At 54.2% G+C, this 20,444-nt stretch overlaps 1 protein-coding gene across 2 annotated transcripts in view; it reads right to left on the reverse strand.

Annotated features, from left to right (window-relative positions):
- The window catches only part of MGAT5B (alpha-1,6-mannosylglycoprotein 6-beta-N-acetylglucosaminyltransferase B), a 75,780-nt gene that overhangs the window by 32,460 nt on the left and 22,876 nt on the right, over nt 1-20,444 (reverse strand). For both annotated transcript variants that reach the window (XM_070559899.1, XM_070559898.1), the window contains exons 4-8: nt 13,172-13,287; nt 12,578-12,651; nt 11,434-11,604; nt 10,508-10,672; nt 9,659-9,828 (exon numbers count right to left, since the gene is read on the reverse strand). In XM_070559899.1, coding sequence (XP_070416000.1) covers nt 9,659-9,828; nt 10,508-10,672; nt 11,434-11,604; nt 12,578-12,651; nt 13,172-13,287 — 696 coding nt within the window. The remainder of the gene's footprint in view (nt 1-9,658; nt 9,829-10,507; nt 10,673-11,433; nt 11,605-12,577; nt 12,652-13,171; nt 13,288-20,444) is intronic.

Here is a 20,444-nt window from a genome sequence, read left to right on the forward strand (position 1 = left end):
CTGACATCCATGACCATCTTCCTCTACTTTATATGTGGGACACCTACCACAGCATGGCTTTTGCCAAGCGGTGCCATGTCCGCACCCGGGATCTGAACCGGCGAACCCTGGGCCGCTGAGAAGCGGAACGTGCGCACTTAACTGCTGCGCCACCGGGTCAGCACCGCCCCCTCCCCCCCCCCCCCCACCCCCCCGCCATTTCTTACTTGACTCCCTCCAAGTCCCTCCCACCCCACTTGGGTTGCATAAACCTTTCATGGGAGCCTGCGATTTCCTTTAAATGTCTCTTCCTTTGCAGCCCTCCGACCCCAACATGGGCCAGGCCAGAACTGGGAAAGGCAACACGGCCACTGCATCGTGAGGTCGTGTTTATTGGCCACTGTCAAGACTTGGTCAGGGGCCTTGCTTTACAAGAAACAGACTGCGCTAGCCGAGGCTCAGTGTGTGTGGAGTGGGAGGTGGGGGCTGGCCTAGCAAGGAGCTGTCCCTCCTGGATCCCGAGGAAGGATGAAGGGCAGGGACCAGAGCAGGGACCAGGGCAGCTCCAGACCCCCAGCAGCAGAGGGGGCAGATCTTCTACGGTGTTCAGCTGTGCTGAACGTGATCCCGCTACGCAGGAGATTAAAATCCTTTCTTGGAGCCCAAGGAAGGAGAACGGCAAAGGAGAAGGTCGAGGGGGCGCAGTTTTTCAGTGTAAATTAACCACTGGCCTCTCATCCTCCTCTTGGGATGGGGGCGGGAGCCTCTGTTCACAAGAGTCTACTAAGCGCCAAGCGGCCGCTCGATGCAGCTCTCCCTTCTCTTGTTCTGATCTATGTACTTTATGTATTATAAAAGATTTCAAGCATCCAGAAAATTATAGAAAATAATATAATGATAGAATCAATACCTGTGCGCCCACTTCCCGGCCTGTCAAGTCTTAACATCTTGCCGTATGCGGTTCAAATCTTTTTTTTAGAGGACAACACACCGCAAACCCGGTGGGGCCTTTGGAGTGTGTTTCACTGTTGTCCACTCTCCTCACATCTCCTGCCCCCTCCCCCTCACTCCCAGCAGATGCTCGTCCCTCCTACGTCAACGATAAAATAAAACCATCGGATGTCAATGCCCCAATCCTTTGCCCCCAACCCTGTAGCCCGTCAGCAACCCCCCAATCCTGCTGTCTTCCTTCTTCTCCTGGGGCCACCCTCACGGGCCACCACTCACGATGCTGTCTTCTCCCTGTATCTTCAACCGCTCCCATTTCTGCCTCCTTTACACCAGTGTTTAAACATGCTTACAACTCTCCCATCTTGAAAAATAAACAAGCATACTTTCTGTTACGGGTTGAATTGTAGCCCCCCCAAAAATGTTGATGTCCTATCCCCCAGTACCTGTGAATGTGACTTTATTTGGAAATAGGGTCTTTGCAGATGATCAAGTTAAGACAGTCACTAGAGTGGGCTGTAATCCGATATGATGGTGTCCTTTTTCTTTTTCATTAGGAAGATTAGCCCTGAGCTAACATCACTGCCAATCCTCCTCTTTTTGCTGAGGAAGACTGGCCCTGAGCCAACATCCGTGCCCATCTTCCTCTACTTTATACGTGGGACACCTGCCACAACATGGCTTGCCAAGTGGTGCGTAGTTCCACACCCAGGATATGAACCGACGAACCCTGGGCTGCCAAAGTGGAATGTGTGAACTTAACCGCTGTGCCACTGGGCTGGCCCCGATGGTGTCCTTATAAGAAGGGGAAGTGTGGGCACAGAGGCAGAGGGAAGAGCATGTGAAGACACTAGGAGAAGACATCCATCTATAAGCCAAGCATGCCTGAGGCCAACAGAATCTAGCAGAGGCCTGGAACAGATTTCCCCTCACAGCCTCAGAAGGAACCAGCCCTGCTGACACCTTGACTTTGGACTTCTGGCCTCCAGAACTGGGAGACAACAAACGTCTGCTGTGTAAGCTGCCTAGTGTGCGGTACTTCGTTTCCGCAGCCTCAGGAAACTCCTACATCTTCCTACAGTTGTACTGCCCCCGACTCCTGTCCCCTTTTCCCTCCCCCTCACAGACAAGCTCCTGGGAGAAGCACCTTAGCTCACTGTTGGTTTCCTCACCAGCCTCCTCATTCTGCAACCCTCAAACTTCTGACTTTTGACCCCCACAGCTTAATCAAAATGATTCTGTCTAGGGTTGACAATGACTTCCAAGTGGCTAACTTTGTTGGACATTTCTCAGTCTCCTTACTTTTTATGAGCATTTCACAACATTGGCCATACCCTCCTTCTAGAAGCATCTTCTCCCTGGTGCCCATGACTCCACACCCTCCTGGCCACTCCTTAGTCTTCTCTGCCAGCACCTCTTCCTCTAAGAGGCCTGTAAAGGCTGCCACTTCTTCAGACTTTTCTCTCAGGCCTTGTTTCCTATCACTGGGCAATTTCATTCACACTTGTGCTCACTCACCATCGGCTGCCAGGATGCCGTCTCCATTCTGAGCCCTGGGCCCATCACTTGGCTGCCTCCACATGGGCACCTCTAATTCAAAGTGTCTGAACTCAAGTTCAAGGTCTCCCTCAAGTGGACCCCCAAACCTAAGGCTTTTCTCTTCCCCCCTCAGAGTGGCAGCAGCATCCAGCCAGTGGCTGCTTTGAGCTGGCTAGTTCAGCCTGGTTCAGGCCAGTCAGAGCCAGTCACAGCCAGATCCGAATGACTTCAAGCCCTGAGGCTTGTGCACTGGCTCCTGAGATGGTTTTGCTAGACGCAGCTTGGTCAAGCTGGGCTGAGCCCGAGGAACAGGATGTGGCCTCCACTTTCATCATTCTCCAGGACCCTCCCCGGTATTTCCCTTGAACAAACACGGAACAAGCAAGAGGGCCAGGAGACAGATTTCTGCCTGGGCCGCATGCTTGACAGCCAAGCGTTCCCCTCCTCATCCTCCTTTAACATTCTCCTCTCAGCTTTCATCATTTGCCAGTTAAGTCAACTAATTTTCTACTAAACCCAATTTCACTCATGGATGGAGGAAGAGCTCAGTAATTTTTCCTCATGCCATGTACTATTAATGATGCTTGAAATTACGCAAATAAAATTGATGAGCACAGCCAATTCCGGGCAGGCGGGAAGGGAAAGGCTAAACTTTAAAACGCCCACTGTGGATCCGGGCATTCACGAGGACGACTTGGGGTACAGCCGATGGGGCCTCTGGCCTTGCCTCAGCTTCCCACCTGTGCACATGGCGGGGCGCGGGCAGGGACGTCTGACATCACCTCGCTGCAGGCTCGTCACAGAGTGCACTGTTCCCGAACGCCACCTCTCTCACCCCGGAAACGTCTTGCAGCAGCAAAGGCAGATGTGGATTCTGTGCACTGCCCCAGACATCACTCCGGTGAGCCGGTTAATGAAAACACCAAAACACGAGGGGCAGAGAAAGGCGGCTCATCGGTCCAGCCTTGTTGCCTAGTCAGTGGCCGAGACATCTGCCAGGAACATCTGTGAATAAACTACAACAACGTCCAAGCAGTGTCTTTGTCCTGCTGCCTTCCCCACACAGGTCATGTCGCCGGCCCAGGGAGACGTTTCTGCTGCAGGAGCCAAGCTGCGACTGTCAGAATTCGGATTACCTTCACATCTCATTGACCTACTTTCAAGTTAACCTGGTACCGCTTGCTTGGAATGGCTCCCCAAGGCTGGCAGGCGAGGCCCCCGGGTGATCCTGCCTCCTCCTGCAGAACCCAGGCAACGCCATGAGTATATTCAGTGGTGTTTCTGCCCACGACACCTTTCCAGGTTCCAACGGTCACCATCTTGTTATGCGTTGCACTGTGTCCCCCCAAATCATATGTTGGAGTCCTAACCCTCAGTACCTCGGAATTCGAGCTTTGGAGAGAGGGTCTTTATAAGGGAAATCAAGTGGAAAGAGGTCATTAGGGTGGATCCGAATCCAATATGACGGGAGCGCTTATAAAAAGGGGAAATGCAGACACAGACACGCACACAGAGAGAAGGCCATGTGCAGATGAAGGCAGAGATCAGGGTGATGCTGCTACAAGCCAATGATCACCCACAAAACACCAGAAGCCTGGGGAGAGGCCTGAGACAGTCTCCTCGCAGGAACCAACCCTGCCTGACGAGACCCCTGCTCCCGGACTTCCGGATTCCGGAACGAGAGGCGGTAAAGGCTGTTTCAGCCGGCCCACCTGTGGTACTTTGTTACAGCAGCCCCAGCATACTGGTATACGCCTGCATTTACATCTCCGCTGTACTTACGTAGCGTCAGGGTGGTCCTGGCAGACAGTGAGCTCCGGGAGCTCATGGCCCTGGCCCACAGCCGTCACAGAGAAAAGCACATCAAGAAACGCTGTAGAGGCCGGCCTGGAGGTGTAGTGTTAAGGTCGTATGCTCTGCTTTGGCAGCCCGGGTTTCATGGGTTCAGATCCCAGGCACAGACCTATACACCACCCATCCAGCCATGCTGTGGCGGTGTCCCACATACAAAACAGAGGAAGATTGGCACAGATGTTGGCTCAGGGCAAATCTTCCTCACAAAAAAAAAACAAAAGAAAGAAAGAAATGGCATGGCTCAAACTACACTCGAGGTCATCAGATTCCCACCTGATGCCCAGAGTGGGGCACAAGAGGCCCCACTGTCTGGGCCACCTCCAAGGGTGCTTCCTTGACCCACCCTTCCACTGGGCCCTCACCCCTGCAACCAAAGGTAGCGCTGGTGCTTTCAGGTGCGCACCTGCGGGCTCAGGAGGAATCCGAACACTCTTTCTACAGATCTCCCAGGTCCTGAACCCCCATCCCAGGACCTAATCCTGCCCCTCAGGACCTATGCTGGGGACACAGAACAAGCCATGAAGGCGAGCCACACATTCTACAATGTCCCAACCCCACAGCTACCCTCTCTCCCGGACGCTGTGTGTGTGTGTGTGTGTGTGTGTGGGAAGGGGGGAGTGCTTAGAAAAGCCACAGCCTCAACTTTTCCACTTCTCAACCCTCACTGCTCATCAGATGACCAGCAAACTTTGAAAACTGCTACTTGGCCCCCACCCAGACCAATTAAATCTGAGACGCCCAGAGCCGGGCCCGAATGTCGGCCTGTTTCCGAGCTCGTTCTGCCGTGGCCAGGGTTAAGAATCCCCACCTGAAACGTATTCCAGCCACAGCTGATGCTGTTAATTTTGTGGACATAACTGTGTTATGTCTCCTGGGGAGTTGGTTTTCTTCTGTTTATTTTTATTCTTTTAGTGGTTTTAAAATTGTATCTAGTCACAGATTCAGAGAGCACCTTCCTGAGGCTGTTCCCCGAGGTGTCCGGGCTGTTTACACAGCTCTGCCCTGTCTGAGCAAGAGCGTCGCTCACACATACACCCCACAGGGCACCGAGGCAGAGCCCTGAGCCCGCCCATTTAATGGACTGCAAATCACAGATGCAGCAACCTCTCCCGGAGCCCCTGCTTCTGGGAATTTCAGATTTGCATGAGCCTGGCAGAAAGCGACATGCTGGTGCAAAGATTTGGATTGAATGTGTGTGTGTGTGCACACATCTGCACACACTTGTGTGCAGGGCTGTGCATTTGTGTGTGCGCACGCATGGGATAGGCACAGGGCATACATGCACAAGCATGATTGCACACACGTGGGTGTACACACATGGTTCTGCACAGGGGCATGCATGCATGTGCACACATGTGCATGCACATGGGTGCATGTGTGTAGTGAAAGAGATGGCAGCAGAGGGGTATTTCTGATCTTGGTACTTTCCACCAGGGCCTCGCTTTCAGGGCCCCCCAGTGCAGTGATCCTCATCTTCACTGCTGTGGCCCTGTGATGGCCAATGGCAGCCTCACCAACCACAGGCTCAGAGTCACACCCAACAAGTGGTCAGAGGAGGAGGAAGTCCTTTGGGCAGGTAAGGACTCAGGGTGAAGGTCAAGAGAGGAGACACCCCAGGGTAGGCTGAGAAGCAGGATAACTGAGTGAAACTTCTGACTCTTACGGAGACTTGTCAAATACCTGCTCTCTCATGGATGCATGATTCTCTAAGTGTGGTATTGGGCTGTCACAAATGCGGGGGAGAAGCCTTCCTGTTCCCTGAGGGAGCAATAAAGGAAGGAAGTTCCCACCTCTCTGGCCCCAGAAGCAGCACAGTCAGAAGGGAGGAATCAAGCTGAATGCTGTTTCATAAACTTGAATTCATCTAACTTTGAGGCCGGGCGAGGTGTCAGTGATGCTGTTAGAAAGATGCTCCACACTCTCAGGGGACCTGATGTGTGGCAGAGCCTGGGATGAGGGCTCCGGCCAGTGCCCATCCCCAGGATTCTTCCCACTGCATCTTGGGGTCTCTAGAGACCCAAGACAAAGCTCCACAGACACATGCTTGCTGCTCTGCCTTATGCAGGTCTGGCCCGTGACAACCCACAGCCACTCACCGTGCCATCCGTAAGTTGCCCAAGACTTTGGCTTCCCACACACCGGGTCCCTTTTCTCCTTCCTCCTCTCATCCCTGCCCCATCTGAAATTCCTGTAGGAAGCCTCGAGGCCAGGCAAAGGTGCCTCTTTTCATTATTTACAAGCGTTAGCTGCCTCTGCAGCATTCTGCTCCACAGACAGTGTTGATGCATCTCCTGAGCTCTCTGTTCAGAGGGAGCCAGGAGTGGGCACAGCATGGTGAGCAGCAGTGTGCGGTGGCGGGCAGTGAGAGGGCACAACCGGCTCTGAAGGGGTCTGCACAACTCACACGGCTGAATCTGACAACAAAATGCCATGGGGGTGAGAGCCAGAGTTTGAGACGCACTGGCTCCCTCTCCCAGCGCTGGGTAGCTGGTCTGCAGGTTCAGCACCAGCTCTCGGGGACAGCTCCCAGCCCAGGTGACATTTGGCTAGATGGGGTAGGGTGGAAGCTCTATCTCAAGTGGCATCTTTTTCCCCAAAACCCCCTGCCCCCCACCTGGAACTGTGCTTCCCAAGGCTGCCACAACCGTGCAGCCCCCTCACTAGTCCCTGTCACCTTCCTCCTCTTCAAAATGGACCACGTTCCACGTCTCCACTTACACGCACTGCTCCTCCTTGAAGACACTTTTCACCTTTACTAGGCCCGCTGCAGACAAGCGCATCAACTCAACAGAATGATTCAGTGGTGTGAATTGCAAACCACGAGGGTGAAAGTCTTCAAATCACTAGGTCGTTTAGCGGCCTCCCAGCACAATCCAGTCTCACCTCCTCCCCCCTCCCCCCTCCCCCGCCCCCCCGCACTCAATAAGGCTGGTCCAGGTACCTCCCTCTGGTTGAGGTCATGGGAAGCGTAGACTGGGTTACTGGCAGATTCCAAGTCGCAGGGAAAAACTGCAGAGGCTAAGAAGCTGCCCAAGACCTAAGTGACTAAGATGGTTGATGGCTGTGTCCCCATCAGCATCCTCCTCTCTCCAACACTCCTGTGCTACGGAGCATCAGCATTGGTGCCGATCAGAAAGAAAGAGACAGCCAGAACCCACAGACCACCAAGATGGTGGGTGGGCTTTGAACAGGAATCACATTTTAGCTTGAAAACCACCTAAGAGTAAGTTAATGGGCTGATGAAGAAAAGTTAATTCACAGGCAAATAACTAGGTGACCTTCTTTAGTTATGCCCTGGGGTGAAGTTAGAACAGTCTCATCCAGATGCCAGTGGAAAGAAGGAATAGAAATCCACCAAGCGCAAAACCCCTAACCAGAAAGAAAAAGATGGATGACATTGATTACATTAAAATTAAGACCTTCTGGGGGCTGGCCCCATGGCCGAGTGGTTAAGTTCGTGCGCTCCGCTGCAGGCGGCCTGGTGTTTCGTTGGTTCGAGTCCTGGGCGCAGACATGGCACTGCTCATCAAAGCCACGCTGAGGCGGCGTCCCACATACCATAACTAGAAGGACCCACAACGAAGAATATACAACTATGTACTGGGGGCTTTGGGGAGAAAAAAGGAAATAAAATAAAATCTTTAAAAAAAAAAAATTAAGACCTTCTGTTCTTCCAAAAAATAAAAAAAATAAAGAATTACAAGGGCAAGCCACAAATCAGAATATTTTTAAACACATATAACTCAGACAACATTTATACCCATAATATACAAAGAACTCTGACAACTCAATAGGGAAAAGATAAATCATCCAGCAGAAAAATGGGCAAATGACATGAAACATGGCATTTCATCAAGAGGAAGGAAGGAAGGAGAGACAAACAGGACAGGATGCTCGGCCGCATTAGTTGTTGGGGAAATCACATTAAAACCACAACGAGACATCAGGATCCACTTCCCACCCTCAATTAGGGAGGCTGACATCACGAAGTGTGGGTGAGAACACGGCCCACTGGGAACCTACGCCGGGCGGGAGTGAATCAGTGCAACCACTTAGAAAAACAATGGGCATTATCTTGTAAAGGTGAATCTTTACACGCCCCAAGTCCCAACAGTTGTGCATCTAAGTTTAGACCCAAGAGAAAGTCTGACCCAGGTACACCAGGTGACATGTACAAGAATGTCTGCCACAGCATCATCCAAAATAACTTGTAAAAATAGGAAAAAAAAAATCTACACAGGAAAAATTGATAAATAATTATAGTGCAGCCACATAATGGAATATCAGACAGGAGTGGAAATGAATGAAAGAGAGTTGCATGCAATAACGTGGGTAAATCTTTGAAACATAATCATGGGTGAAGAAAGCAAGTCTCGGAGACTACACATGACAGATGCCATTTTTACAGAGCTGCAAAACCAAAACAAAATAAAACTAAGTTATATATTGTTTATGGAAGCAGGAGTATGGGAAAAACTAATTTTTTAAAAAAAGCAAAGGAGTGATAAAAACAAAATCCAAGTTATAGGTTTCCTCAAGGGGGAGGCAGAGGGATGGGTGAGAGTGCATCCAGGCGGACACAAGTGTCCTGGTCATGTTCTCATTCTCAGGGTGGATGGTGGAATCACGGGAGAGCACGCTAGTCTCGTGCTTCATAACACATGCTATGTATATTTTTGTATATATCAAATATCATATAATAAATATTAATAAATAAAAGAAGAAAAAGCATATGTACTTCTACAGCCCACAGATACAGTAGTGAAAATAAACCCCATCATTCTAGTGCACACACACAATCCTAGCCCCCCTAACCACAAGTGTCCCCCCCAACAGCATCAGAGGGACACTGAGAAGGCAAGCACTGGGAAAGCGGAAGGCATCACCAGCCACCTCACCACCTTCCAGGTCTTTCTGGCCCCCAGCCCCCAGAATAGGCCCAGGAAGGAGCCCAGTTCCGGAAGTGAAACCCCGAGGCTGCACCCAGCCGACCAGGATGGCAGACAGAGGGGACCCCATCTGTGTGATGCGGCTCAATTCCATAAGCAACATCTGTCAACCCCTGAGAGCAAACGTCAGGGCCCCCATGGGCCCCAGGATGGAGAACAGGACCCTGTTTGAACAGCACCATGCAAATTCACTTCCTTGGTGCCTCCCAAACACGACCAGCGCAGAGGAGGAGGGGGTCGGGTGGGAGGCAGACTGAGCAGGTGGAGGAGGAAATGAGGAATGTCGCTATCCAACAGCACACCAGGAAGCTTCCCAGGGACCTGCAGGTGGAGCAGGGGCCCCCGGGGGACAGGGCCCCCTTCCCCCTCTCCCTCCACCCAGCACTCACCTCTGCAGCTCCTTCAGGGACACCGTGATCCGCAGGCCGTGGCCCAGGACGTAGAGAGCGGCCAGGATGTCTGCCCACTGCACCATCTCCCCCAGAGGCCCTCCCTTCAGCACCCTCGGGCTGAACACATCCCCAGACTCCTCCGTCAGGAAGCCGATGTGGACGAGGATCTGGGGGGGACACAGCGGGTCAGCGTGGAGGAGCAGCGGCACTCGGCCCTGCCACCCCCAGGGTGACCCAGCCAGCAGCAGATGCTGCCTCCAGGCTGTGCCTGGGCAGGCGCTTTCTGGCACCAGAGTACCGCGGGGGAACCAAGAGGCAGAGTGACAGCCCTGGGGACACAGGCGAACAAGACGGCCACATCCTGCCCTCGAGGCTCTTACGTTCAGATGGAAGAGGAGGACAACAGTAAACACAGACAAGAGACAGTCTCATGAAATGGTAGGGGCTCTGAAAGAAACAAACAGGTGATGTGAGAGCCAAGACAGTACTGGATGGATGGACGGACGGATGCACAGACGAACCAATGAATCTCCCCCAAACAGGCTACATTAATCCCAACATCCCAGATAAGTGCCATGACTTTTCTGCTTAACAAGAACAAACGTCTACAGAATGCAGGACGCCTAATGGAGCGGAGAGGGCTTGTTGTTCTGCCCCAAACGTGAAAAGAGCCAGGGACCACCACATTCGTCTCTGCTGAGCCTGCCTCCCCCCACCCTGCTCCAACACAAGTAAATTCAATAAAACTCTTCGAAGGGCAGACCCCGTGCCCACCTGGAAGCCGGGGGCCCTGAGCTAGTTCCTCCTCTGAGCTCAGCTGCCCAAACGCAAGGAGAAGGTAAGTACCTGCTTCTGGTCCCTCTGGACAGCCCCCAGCTTCTGTGACAGGCGCTGGGCGGCCACCGCCCACTGGGCCGTGAGCCGCTTGGCCCGCTTCTTCATGAAGATGAGAGACTCCTTCCCACTGCCCATCAGCTCCAGGAGGTGGGACAGGTTGCTCCGGAAAACTGCCTGGAGGGGAGCGCAGGCCTCAGTTGTCGAACCCTCAGACCTGCAGCCGTGCCACCGCCGTCACCCACTGCCCTGGAGGCAGGGGCTGGCACCCTCCCCATGAGGCTGGGGCCTGCTCTGGCTTCTCCGGCCCTTTCTAAGAGGCCCACCAGCCCCCACAGTTGGGGAGCCCTGCTCTCACCCCCCCAGCCAAGGTGGTCTGTCCTGCTCAGCTCTGATCAGCCTCCTGTCCTGAGCCCTTCTGGAGGTGGTCAGTCATGATGGTCCCAGGGATCCCAGCTGCTACAAGGAGGCAGTCAGTGTAGTGGTCAGAGCCAGGGCTCGGACAGCAGGGAGGTCAGGCCACCTTTCAGGGGAGGCAGAATAACTGCATGCCTTGAACAAGTTAACTCAACCATCTAGACGTCAGACTCATCATCTGTCAAATACGATCACATACGGACTGCTGGGAGATTGAAGTACATACAGTGTCAGGCACACAGGAAGCCCTCAATAAGTGACAGCTATTATCACTATTATTTTAGTCCACTGAAGGGGTGCCTCCAGGCCCCAGCTTGCCCCTCACGTAGGCCCAGCTTTGCAGCATCCCCAGAAGGTGGGACAGGCACTGTAGGACCTGCCCACCCACCAGCAGAGCTGGCGGCCTCCTTTGACTGGGGGACTAAGCGTTCCTCCCAGCTTCCCCGAAGGATGTCCCACCCGGGGATGCCAGCAGATCTGTCCACCAGCCCCTCACTGGCCCATCCGCCTCCCAGGCCCACCTGGACTTTGGGGAGAGGCTTGAGGGCTGTCTGGGTGGCCGTCCGGTTCCTCCAGGGCAGTGGGGGGCAAAACCACTCAACCTCACTGAGGTAGACGAGGAAGGAACACTCGGTGCCATCCACCCCGAAGAAGGCGTAGCAGGGGTCAGAGGTCCAGCGGGCGCGCATCCACTGCAGAGAGGGCCAGCCTGGGCCAGGGAGCTGTCGCCAGCCCCACCCACACCCTCGATGGGCCCCCTGCATGCATGTCCCTGGGGACAATGAGGTCCTTCTGGAGGGGGCTTCTCAGGCCCACTGTAAAGATGCAGCAAGGGCCAGCAGCAGAGAAGAAAGACTGGACCAGGGTCCCAGGGCCTCAGGGAAGACAGGGCAGGACCACTATCCCCCAGGCCCGGAAAGAGGAGGACTCCGGAGAACGAAGACAGGTCAGGGCACATGCAGGCAAAGCTCTGGGGCAAACAGCGGGGGGGCAGCAACACGGGGCCCGGCTGGTATACCTCTCCCTCTGCTGCCCACTCCCGTTACTGAGGACAGGACTCAGCTGAGGCCAAGCGTGGGAGCAGCCTCTGAGGGTGCAAGAGCTGGGACCAGGGTAGGACCCACCCACTGTGATTCCCCGTGGTCACCTAGGGAGAGGTGTGCAGTACCACCCCTCCGCCCCTCTCAGAGAGTTCAGAACCAGCAGGAGCTGGCTTTGACGCCTGTGGACTGGCTCCCTGGATGGACAGACTTCACGCAGCCAGAGGTGGGGTGGGAGGGGCTCTCAGCCCAGCTGGTTGGCTGGGCCAGGAGAATGCGGACAGAGACTGAGTCTACTCCTTGTCTGAATTTGTCAGGAGGCAGGCTGGGTGGTGGTGCACACATATTTAACAGTTCTTTTACTGTAAGAAAGTACTGAAAACCCTGAAACTTGACTTATCCCGGGCAACCTGAGCAGGAGGGCCGGGCAGATGGCCCAAGCAGAGAGGCTGTTTCCTGGAGGTCAGCCTCTGCCAGATAGTGCCAGGGTCAGGGTCCGGGGCAGAGAGACCCTCACTAGCGGATATCCCTGCCAGGAGTGGAGTCCCAGAGGCAGTCTGGGGCACGGCCCCTGAGGAGGAGCCCACCCCTCCTGGTCACCCCCACCCTCAGCTCCAGGACTCACCTCCACCTTCCCCAAGCAGTCAGGGAACTTGGGGTCACTGGGCGCCTCACACTGGTCCCGCCGGCCTTCAGACACTGCAGGGAGAGAAGGCCAACTTGCTGAGGCCATGGATCCGGGGAGGAGCCCGGTGGAGAGCGAGGAGTGGGTTGGTCCAGGGTGGGAAGGGCAAGGGCAGGAGAGCACACTGCTCTCCCCTGAGCTTTCTCACCCAAAAGGCCACAGCCGAGGGGTCCCCAGGCCTGGGTTGCCCCCTCTGCCACCGTACCCACCCACCTTAGGAGGTTCAGAATCAGTGAGGAGCTGGCTTAAATGGCTATGAACCAGCTGCCTGGATGGGCAGACCTCACGTACCGCCAACTTTTTGAGGGGAGCAGAGGAAGGGCCTGCAGCCCCCAGCCTGCTGCTCCCACATCAAGAGGAACAAAGGGGCCACCCAGGTCTCCAGGGACCTCCATTGTCCTCAGCACCCTCATGCCAGGTCGGGGCCCTGAGGAGCCAGGGGAGCTGCTGTGGGGAGAAGTCAGGGCCCCATCCCAGACGTCCCACCCACGACACAGGCCTCCTGAGGGGAGAGGGGTGCCCCCTGGCCCCCACCCTTGCTGTGCAGGAGCAGGCTGTGGCGCAGGATCTGGTCCACCTTCACGGCAATGTCCGAGACGTTCTGGGCGATGGCCTGGATCCGCTCCATGAGGCTGGCCCCAGGGGGGAACCTGAGTGGGAGAAGCCAGGGGTGAGCCAACGGAGCCTTCCTGGGAGGGCCTCAGCAGGACTGTCATGCTCCCGGTACCCAAATGCTGCCCTGCAACCAACCAAAATGCTGTGATGGAGAAAGCCGGGCCAGGAAACAGAGCCGTCTGCCGGCCCAGCCTGGGCTGGAGGGGCTCCCTAACCATCCAATGCACACACATCACACCATATGGGAAAGCCCATATCTGCATGAGCCAGGCGTGTCTGCACATGTGTCGAAGGGCAGCCTGAGACCGAAGAAGGCAGAGGAACTCCACACAAGAGCCTGGACAGCATCTGCCCGGGGACCCTCAGGTGATAGAAGCCCTTTGCCTGGGCACAGCCGGCTGCCCTGAGTCTTTCTCTATTTCCTCCCAGAGGAGCTGTATCGTGCCAAAATAAATTCCACCCAAAGCAGCCTGGGGACTTGGCAACTATTAAACCTCTAGTAAATTATTGTTGGGTTCCCAAGAATGAATTCTTCCAGGATCTTAAACAAGTTTACTGCCACGAACATCACAGCCCTCCAGCCCCCATCAATATTTGTGCTGCCTTTATTTTGGGAGAATTTATTTCCTTGTGTTGATTACTACTCGGCTCTCAGAGAAGTTTATTAGACATCATATGACATATTTATCTCACTGCAAGAACTTGTACTGAGATCTCTCTCTGCGGGCATATGGGTCTCAGTGCAAGCAAGACCCAGGGGCCCTTTTCCAGAAGCTGCTTGCTTTTTTGAACACATGAATTCCATTTCCTTTGATTCTCGCCTCATCCTCCGGCTTTGCAGGCCCGGTTTAAGCTCCGTTGATCCGTTTACAAGGACCGGGTCCGTACTGCTGCTCAGAAGGAGAACTCTGTGCAGGAGGATTTCCCCCGGGCTCCATTCTGGGTTGTAAAGGCCACCTGCCCACCAGAGGAAGCACAGTGGTGACCCCCCGAGGCTGCCTGCCCTCTCAGGCTGCCCTCCCGTTTCTGGAAGGAGGTGGTCCCATCCACAGAGAAGGGCGGCTGGTGCAGGAGACGGGTGCAGATGAGGCAGACATGGGGTGGGGGAGGAAGAAGGTGGCAGGAGGCGGCGACGAGCTCTCCACACGCAAACAAGCGTGTGCACACACATGTATACACAGTCCAGTTAGTCCTATTAAAAATAAACACACTAAAACTCTCACGGAAAATGGCATTGCCCTTGTATTCGTTTCCTGGGGCTGCTGTAACAATGTACTACAAACTGGGAGTCTTAAAACAACACAAACTTATTCTCTCCCTGTTCCGGAGGCCAGAAGTCTGAAATCAAGGTGCCAGCAGGGTTGGTTCCTGCTGGAGCCCCTGAGGGACAGTCCGTCCCAGCTTCTGGCGGTGGCCACGATCCTTGGCGTTCCTTTGCTGGGAGATGCATTGGCCTTCCTCTCTACGTGTCCAAATTTCCTCTTCTTGGAGGAACACCAGTCATTGGATTAGAGCCCACCCTGAGTCAGTACGACCTCATCTTAATTTGATTACCTCTGCCAAGACCCTATTTCAAAACAAGATCCCATTCCTAGGTTCTGGGGTTCGGACTTCACTACATCTTTCAGGAGGACACAATTCCACCCACAGCAGCCCCCTGTGAGGTTACTAATAAGAAGGAGAAGAGACCTAAAGATGGATGCTTCTTTTGCTCAAAAAGTCCTCAGGCAGGAGGAAGTAGAAATATCTCTCCTTGGTCTTCAGATGGTCAAGGAAGGCCGTGGAGAAGAGAAGTCGGCTCATCATCAATTTCCAGAAAAACACGAGGAGATGAGCTGAAGCTCTGTCTCTTACGAGCTGTGTGACCCTGGGCAAGTCCCTTAGCCTCTCTGTGACTCACCGTTCTCATCTCAAAATAGAGAGGATACTGGCACCTCCGTCACGGAGTCGGAGTGAGGACTGAACGAGGAGAGATATAAAATGCGCAGATGAGCCACGCCTGCGTGAAACAAGCTCCGTATGCGTGAGCGATCGTACTGTTATTGTGGTGTGGCTGGAGCTGCAGCAAAAGGGATTTGGCTGGACCAGGGTTTCTCTGCCTTTTGTCATTATCATCCCCCTAAGGAGCCTTTTTAGACATTTTCTCCTATTTGCTTTCCCCCTTGAAATGTTAAAACCACAGATATTCTGCTTCTCTGTTGATGCACGATGGAAGACCACAGACCACTGTGATGTCTAAGATTGTCTCACCCTCAAGAGCCAAACCTCACCCTTCAGGGGTGATCTGCGCCCACTGAGCATGCGTGGGTTAGACCAGAGAAGGAACGGGATGACCCTGACGTCCACCAGGCTCTGAAATAAGTTCCGATCGAGGGCTGTGGAACCGTTTTCCCCACCAACCAAAACGGACAGGACGGACACGCCTCTGACTGGAGGGGATCCTTTAGCTGACCGAAGGAGACGGCCACAGCGCAGATGGCCAGGGCCTCACGGCTGCTGTGTTGGGGTTGGCGCCGTACGCGGCCGAGACACAACAGGAGGGTCCCAGTCAGGGAAGGACGGGGCGCCCCTCCTGACTTCTCACCAGAGAGCCTAGGGCACAAACAACCCACATCGGAAACCAGGCAGGGGTCGTGCCAGGCCACCAGAGAGTCTGAAAGGGAGCCCGCCCCACTGCAAGCCTTCCTGAAGGCACCTTGCCCTGGAGGCTCCGCTCCGTCCCCCCTCAGGGAGCCTGATCACTTCCCTGAGCCCCCACCCCTGGGGCGTGGCTGTGAGTGGCTAGCCTGAAACTCCCAATAGAGTCCTGAGTCCCCAAGGACAGGGATACGCTTGCGTATGTGGAGCCTGGCACTGCCCAGCCTGGGCCACATGCCCAGGGCTCCATCACTGAACCGGGTTGAATAGGGTCCCCCCAAATCCACATTCACTCGGAACTTCAGAGCATGACCTTATTTAGAAATAGGGTCTGTGCAGATGTAAGGAGTTAAGGTGAGGTCATACTGGACTAGGGTGGCCCTAAATTCAATGACTGGTGTCCCTCTAAGAAGACCACGTGAAGACACACAGGGAGAGGAAGGCCATGTGACAATGGAGGCAGAGACTGGAGAGACGCGGCCACAAGCCAAGGGACGCCTGGAGCCCCCAGAAGCTGGAGGGCAGGAGGGACCCTCCCCCGGAGGCTTTGGAAGAAATGATGGCTGCTGCTACCTTGATTTCAGACTTCCAGCCTCCAGAACGGGGAAAGAATCAATTTCCATTGTTTTAAGCCACGTGGTTCGTGGTCATCGTTTACGGCAGCCCCAGGAAGTGAATACAATTACCACCTGCAGAATTGAGGGAAAATGGTTTTTAACCCATCACCAAAAGGGAGTCCAGGTTCTCCTGCTCCTGCTATCAGGAACTTCTCTCCAACCCATGGACCCCTCGCTGAAGCCCGAGCTTAATTCTGCTGCTCCTTTTTTGTGGGAGATGAAGAACAACGAGGGGACACCTTAATTTTCCAAGCCCTGGGTCCGTGGCTCTCCCCATTCCTCAGAGATTTATTGGAAAGAGCAAGGACTTTGGAATCAGAGGTCCTTGAGTCAAATCCTGGTTCCACTTGACAGCTGTGTGACCTTGGGCAAGTTACCTAACCTCCCTGAATTCAGGGCTCAGCTCCTATAAAATCTGAACAACCTCAACTACCTTGCAGAGTATTGCGTGGCTTGGACATAAGCCTCAAAGTACTCAGCATACAACAGGTGCTCAATAAAGGCTTGAGATGCTTTTGCTCCCTACCTACAGTGGTCACGCCACCCCTGAGAGGGAGTATCACAAGCCTAACTACCAAGCACAGCACTTTTCTTTTTGGGGGATTCAGCAGTTTCAGAGGACAAGTGCTTTTGCTTGAAACGTATCGCTGCACGGGTTTTAAATAGTACACATGGCATCTGTCTGATTTAACAAGTTCAACTTGTGCAAAACAGAATTACTTGGCGTCACTATGATTATACTGGACTTAGCATTGGCACAGCACTTTCTATTTTCAAATAATATATGATTAGACTTCTCTCCCTGAGAAGCTTTTTAGAAAATGACGATAAAAGTAGATGCCGCGAGGCCTCAAACCACAGCAGCTCTGTGACCTGGGAAGGGCCGACGTGGAAAAGAAGAAGGGGGGATGGATGGGGAGATGGCGCAGCCGCCTCCAGCTGGTGGGACCAGAGCCGTGGCGTTGTCACCGTGGTGTCACGTGGTGGGGGACTGACTTCTCCATCAGGCCCAGGAGGTGCAGGGCAAGGGCACACAGTGCTTCTAGGGGTCCACAAACATGTTTTAATTTCTTTAAAAATCAGGAAAGAAGACTTGTAGCTGAAAGAAAATGTTTCAATATGTAATGATAATGCCTTCATCTTTATACCAATGTGGTCATAAAATATAATTTTTCTATAGGTTAAATTGTGTCCCCCCGCCCCCAAATTCACATATCACAGTCCTAACTCCCAGTACCCCAGAATGTGACCTTATTGGAAAATGGGGTGATTTCAGATGTCATTTGTGAAGTTAAGATGAGGTCATACTGGAGTGGGGTGGACCCCGATTCCACCATGCCCAGTGTCCTTGTAAAATGAGGAAATCTGGACACTAACCCGCACGCAGAGAGAACACCGCATGAGGGCTGGAGGGATGTTGCCACAAGCCAAGGAGCGGCCAGAGGCGGGGACGGACCTGGACCAGATCTTCCCCGGGCGCCTTTAGATGGAGCGCCCTGCTTACACCTTGATCCCAGGCTTCCGGTCGCTAGATGTGCGACAACACATTTCTGTTGTCAGTCTGTGGGACTCTGTTACAGCAGCCCTAGGATGTTAACACAATTTCTAATGATTCTTCTGGAAGAAGGTGCCTGAGGTCATGATGCAGCCCAGAGAGGCAGGGTTTTTCCTAGACGGTTGCAAGGACATGAGGAAAGTGTTCTGCGAATGATCATGATAATAAAACAGCCAACAGGCATTGAGCACTCCCTTGCCAAGCTCTTCATGTACATGGTCTCATCTAATTCTCATGACAACATCATGATTCCTTTTAATGGCTCCATGGTCCAGATGAGGAAACCAAGACACAGCAAGGTTGAGTAACTTGCTCAAGGTCACAAAGCTATTAAGTGGAAAGATCAGGTTCCAACCAGGAAGCCTGGCTCCTGCCGAAACGGCTGCTGTGCTGCAGAGGGGCAGACGGGGGAAGACGTTCCCGGGGGCAGCTGAGCCACAGGCATTCCGGAGGACGGAGAGCCGGGCCTTCCAGACACACACCGGGACACACCTGCAGAGTTCACAAGCCGGTACAGGGCCCCCAGCACTTTGTCCTCGGTAAGCCAAGCTGCCTGGTGAGTGCTGCGTCTACTGGGATAACCGCCAACACCCCCCTGCAGGTGGCGAAGCCTGAAAGAGTTCTGGCAAAGGAGTTTCCCTGGCAACATCCACCCTAACCCTGCAGGGCGGTTCCTGGGGTACAAACCTCGAATTCTGTCTGCTCAGGCAAATGGAACATGGGGACGATGCCCTCAGCCTTACTTCCACTGCCCAATGCACCCCAGTCTTCCTCCAACTGGCACAAGGACTGAGAGCCCGTTATTCCTCCCACTTCGAGTATATTTCCATCCCTTTCCTTTTTTATGTTTGGTGCACGTATTTTAAAAGCAGAAGGTGGTTAACTCAGATGAGCTTGAACTGGTGGGCTTCTGGCAGCGTGGCAGGAATGCAGTGAAGACTCAGGGCCACATCAGGGAGAGGCAGGGAGAGAGAAGGAAGGCTGGAGATCTCAGAAGAGATGCCCCGGGAGGAGGTCCCGCCCACCATGTGCCTTCCCTACGTATTTACTGCGTGCCTTCTCTGCTCTGGGCCTGGAGGACACAGGAGAATCTGATGCAGGCCCAGTCTCAAGGACGCCCTGAGTGAGGGTATCAGAGAGAAGGGACAGGGTGAGGACAGTCTGGGTAGTGTCTGTGTGGGGTGACTCTCGGGTGCCATCCCACGATGTCACTGTGCCTATAACATCAGGGAGGGGGCAACATGTGGGCGGCCAAGAATCCAAGCTGCATGCAGTGAAGGTTGTCCTCACCCCACACATTCCAAAAAAGGCCTGCCCTTCACCCACCATGGGAGGGCACCTCTGAGTCCTGGAAGGGTCCCACCCGATAAGAGTGGCCAGCCAGAGAGTCCACGCTAACGATGTGATTTAGGGGGGGCCCTTGGGCTGCGCAGCATCGGCTGGGCCTCTGGAGGTCCACCACGTGGATGGTCAGTCATGTCTACGTGACTGATACCCCGTAAAACCTCTAGACACCAAAACTCAGGTGAGCATCCCCGTGGCAGTACTCAGTGTGTGTTGTCACACGTCATTCTGGGAGAACTGAGCACTGCCTGCACGCCTCTACTGGGAGGAACACCTGGCAGCGCGTGCCTGGTCTCGCCTGGACCTGCTCCACGCGCCTCTTCCCATTGCTGATGGAGATCTAACATCATAAACCACAACCGTGAGAACAACAACTTCGCTGAGTTCGGGTCCTTCCAGTGAAGCATGGAACACAATGGTGGTTTTGGGGACCCCCGAACACACTGTGTCAGTGCCCATGTCTGCAGCTCCATCAGGACCACCATGGGCCGCAGAGTCTGACATTTCCCTTCTTGCCTGCACTCAGGGTCACAAGGAGGTGAAGAGCCAACCGCAGCCCAAGCAAGACCCCCCCAACGGCTACACTATCCAGGTAAACAAGGCCCACCTCGTTCTGCCCCCAGGGCCCTCTGCTCCCCCCGCCAAGGGCGCCGGAGACGAGGCCAGAACCTAAAGGTCTGAATCCAGATCAGACTCCCCCCCGGAAGGTGGTGCACACTCCAGTTCTTCTCAGGTTCTGGACTTCTCTGCAATGTCACCAAAGGCCTCCCACCTCCTGGCCCTGATCCCACACCTGCCACACTGAGCTGGCTGCTTTCTTGTTCAGTGGTGGGGACATGCATGGTCACATCTTGGTCGACCCACTCCAAGAATCCCCATGCCCTCCTGGGGGACTCTGAGAGGCGTGAAAGGGACAGAAGGGAGCAGCACTGTGTAAGACACGCCGTGAGCTTAGGAGCTGACCAGGCTGCCAGGCTGACCCCGCTCTGCGTGTCCTAGCCAGACACGACCCCTCTGAGCCCCGGCTCCCTCATTTGTC

The sequence above is a fragment of the Equus przewalskii genome, chromosome 10 (genome assembly GCF_037783145.1).
Source record: "Equus przewalskii isolate Varuska chromosome 10, EquPr2, whole genome shotgun sequence".
Taxonomy (NCBI): Eukaryota; Metazoa; Chordata; class Mammalia; order Perissodactyla; family Equidae; genus Equus; species Equus przewalskii.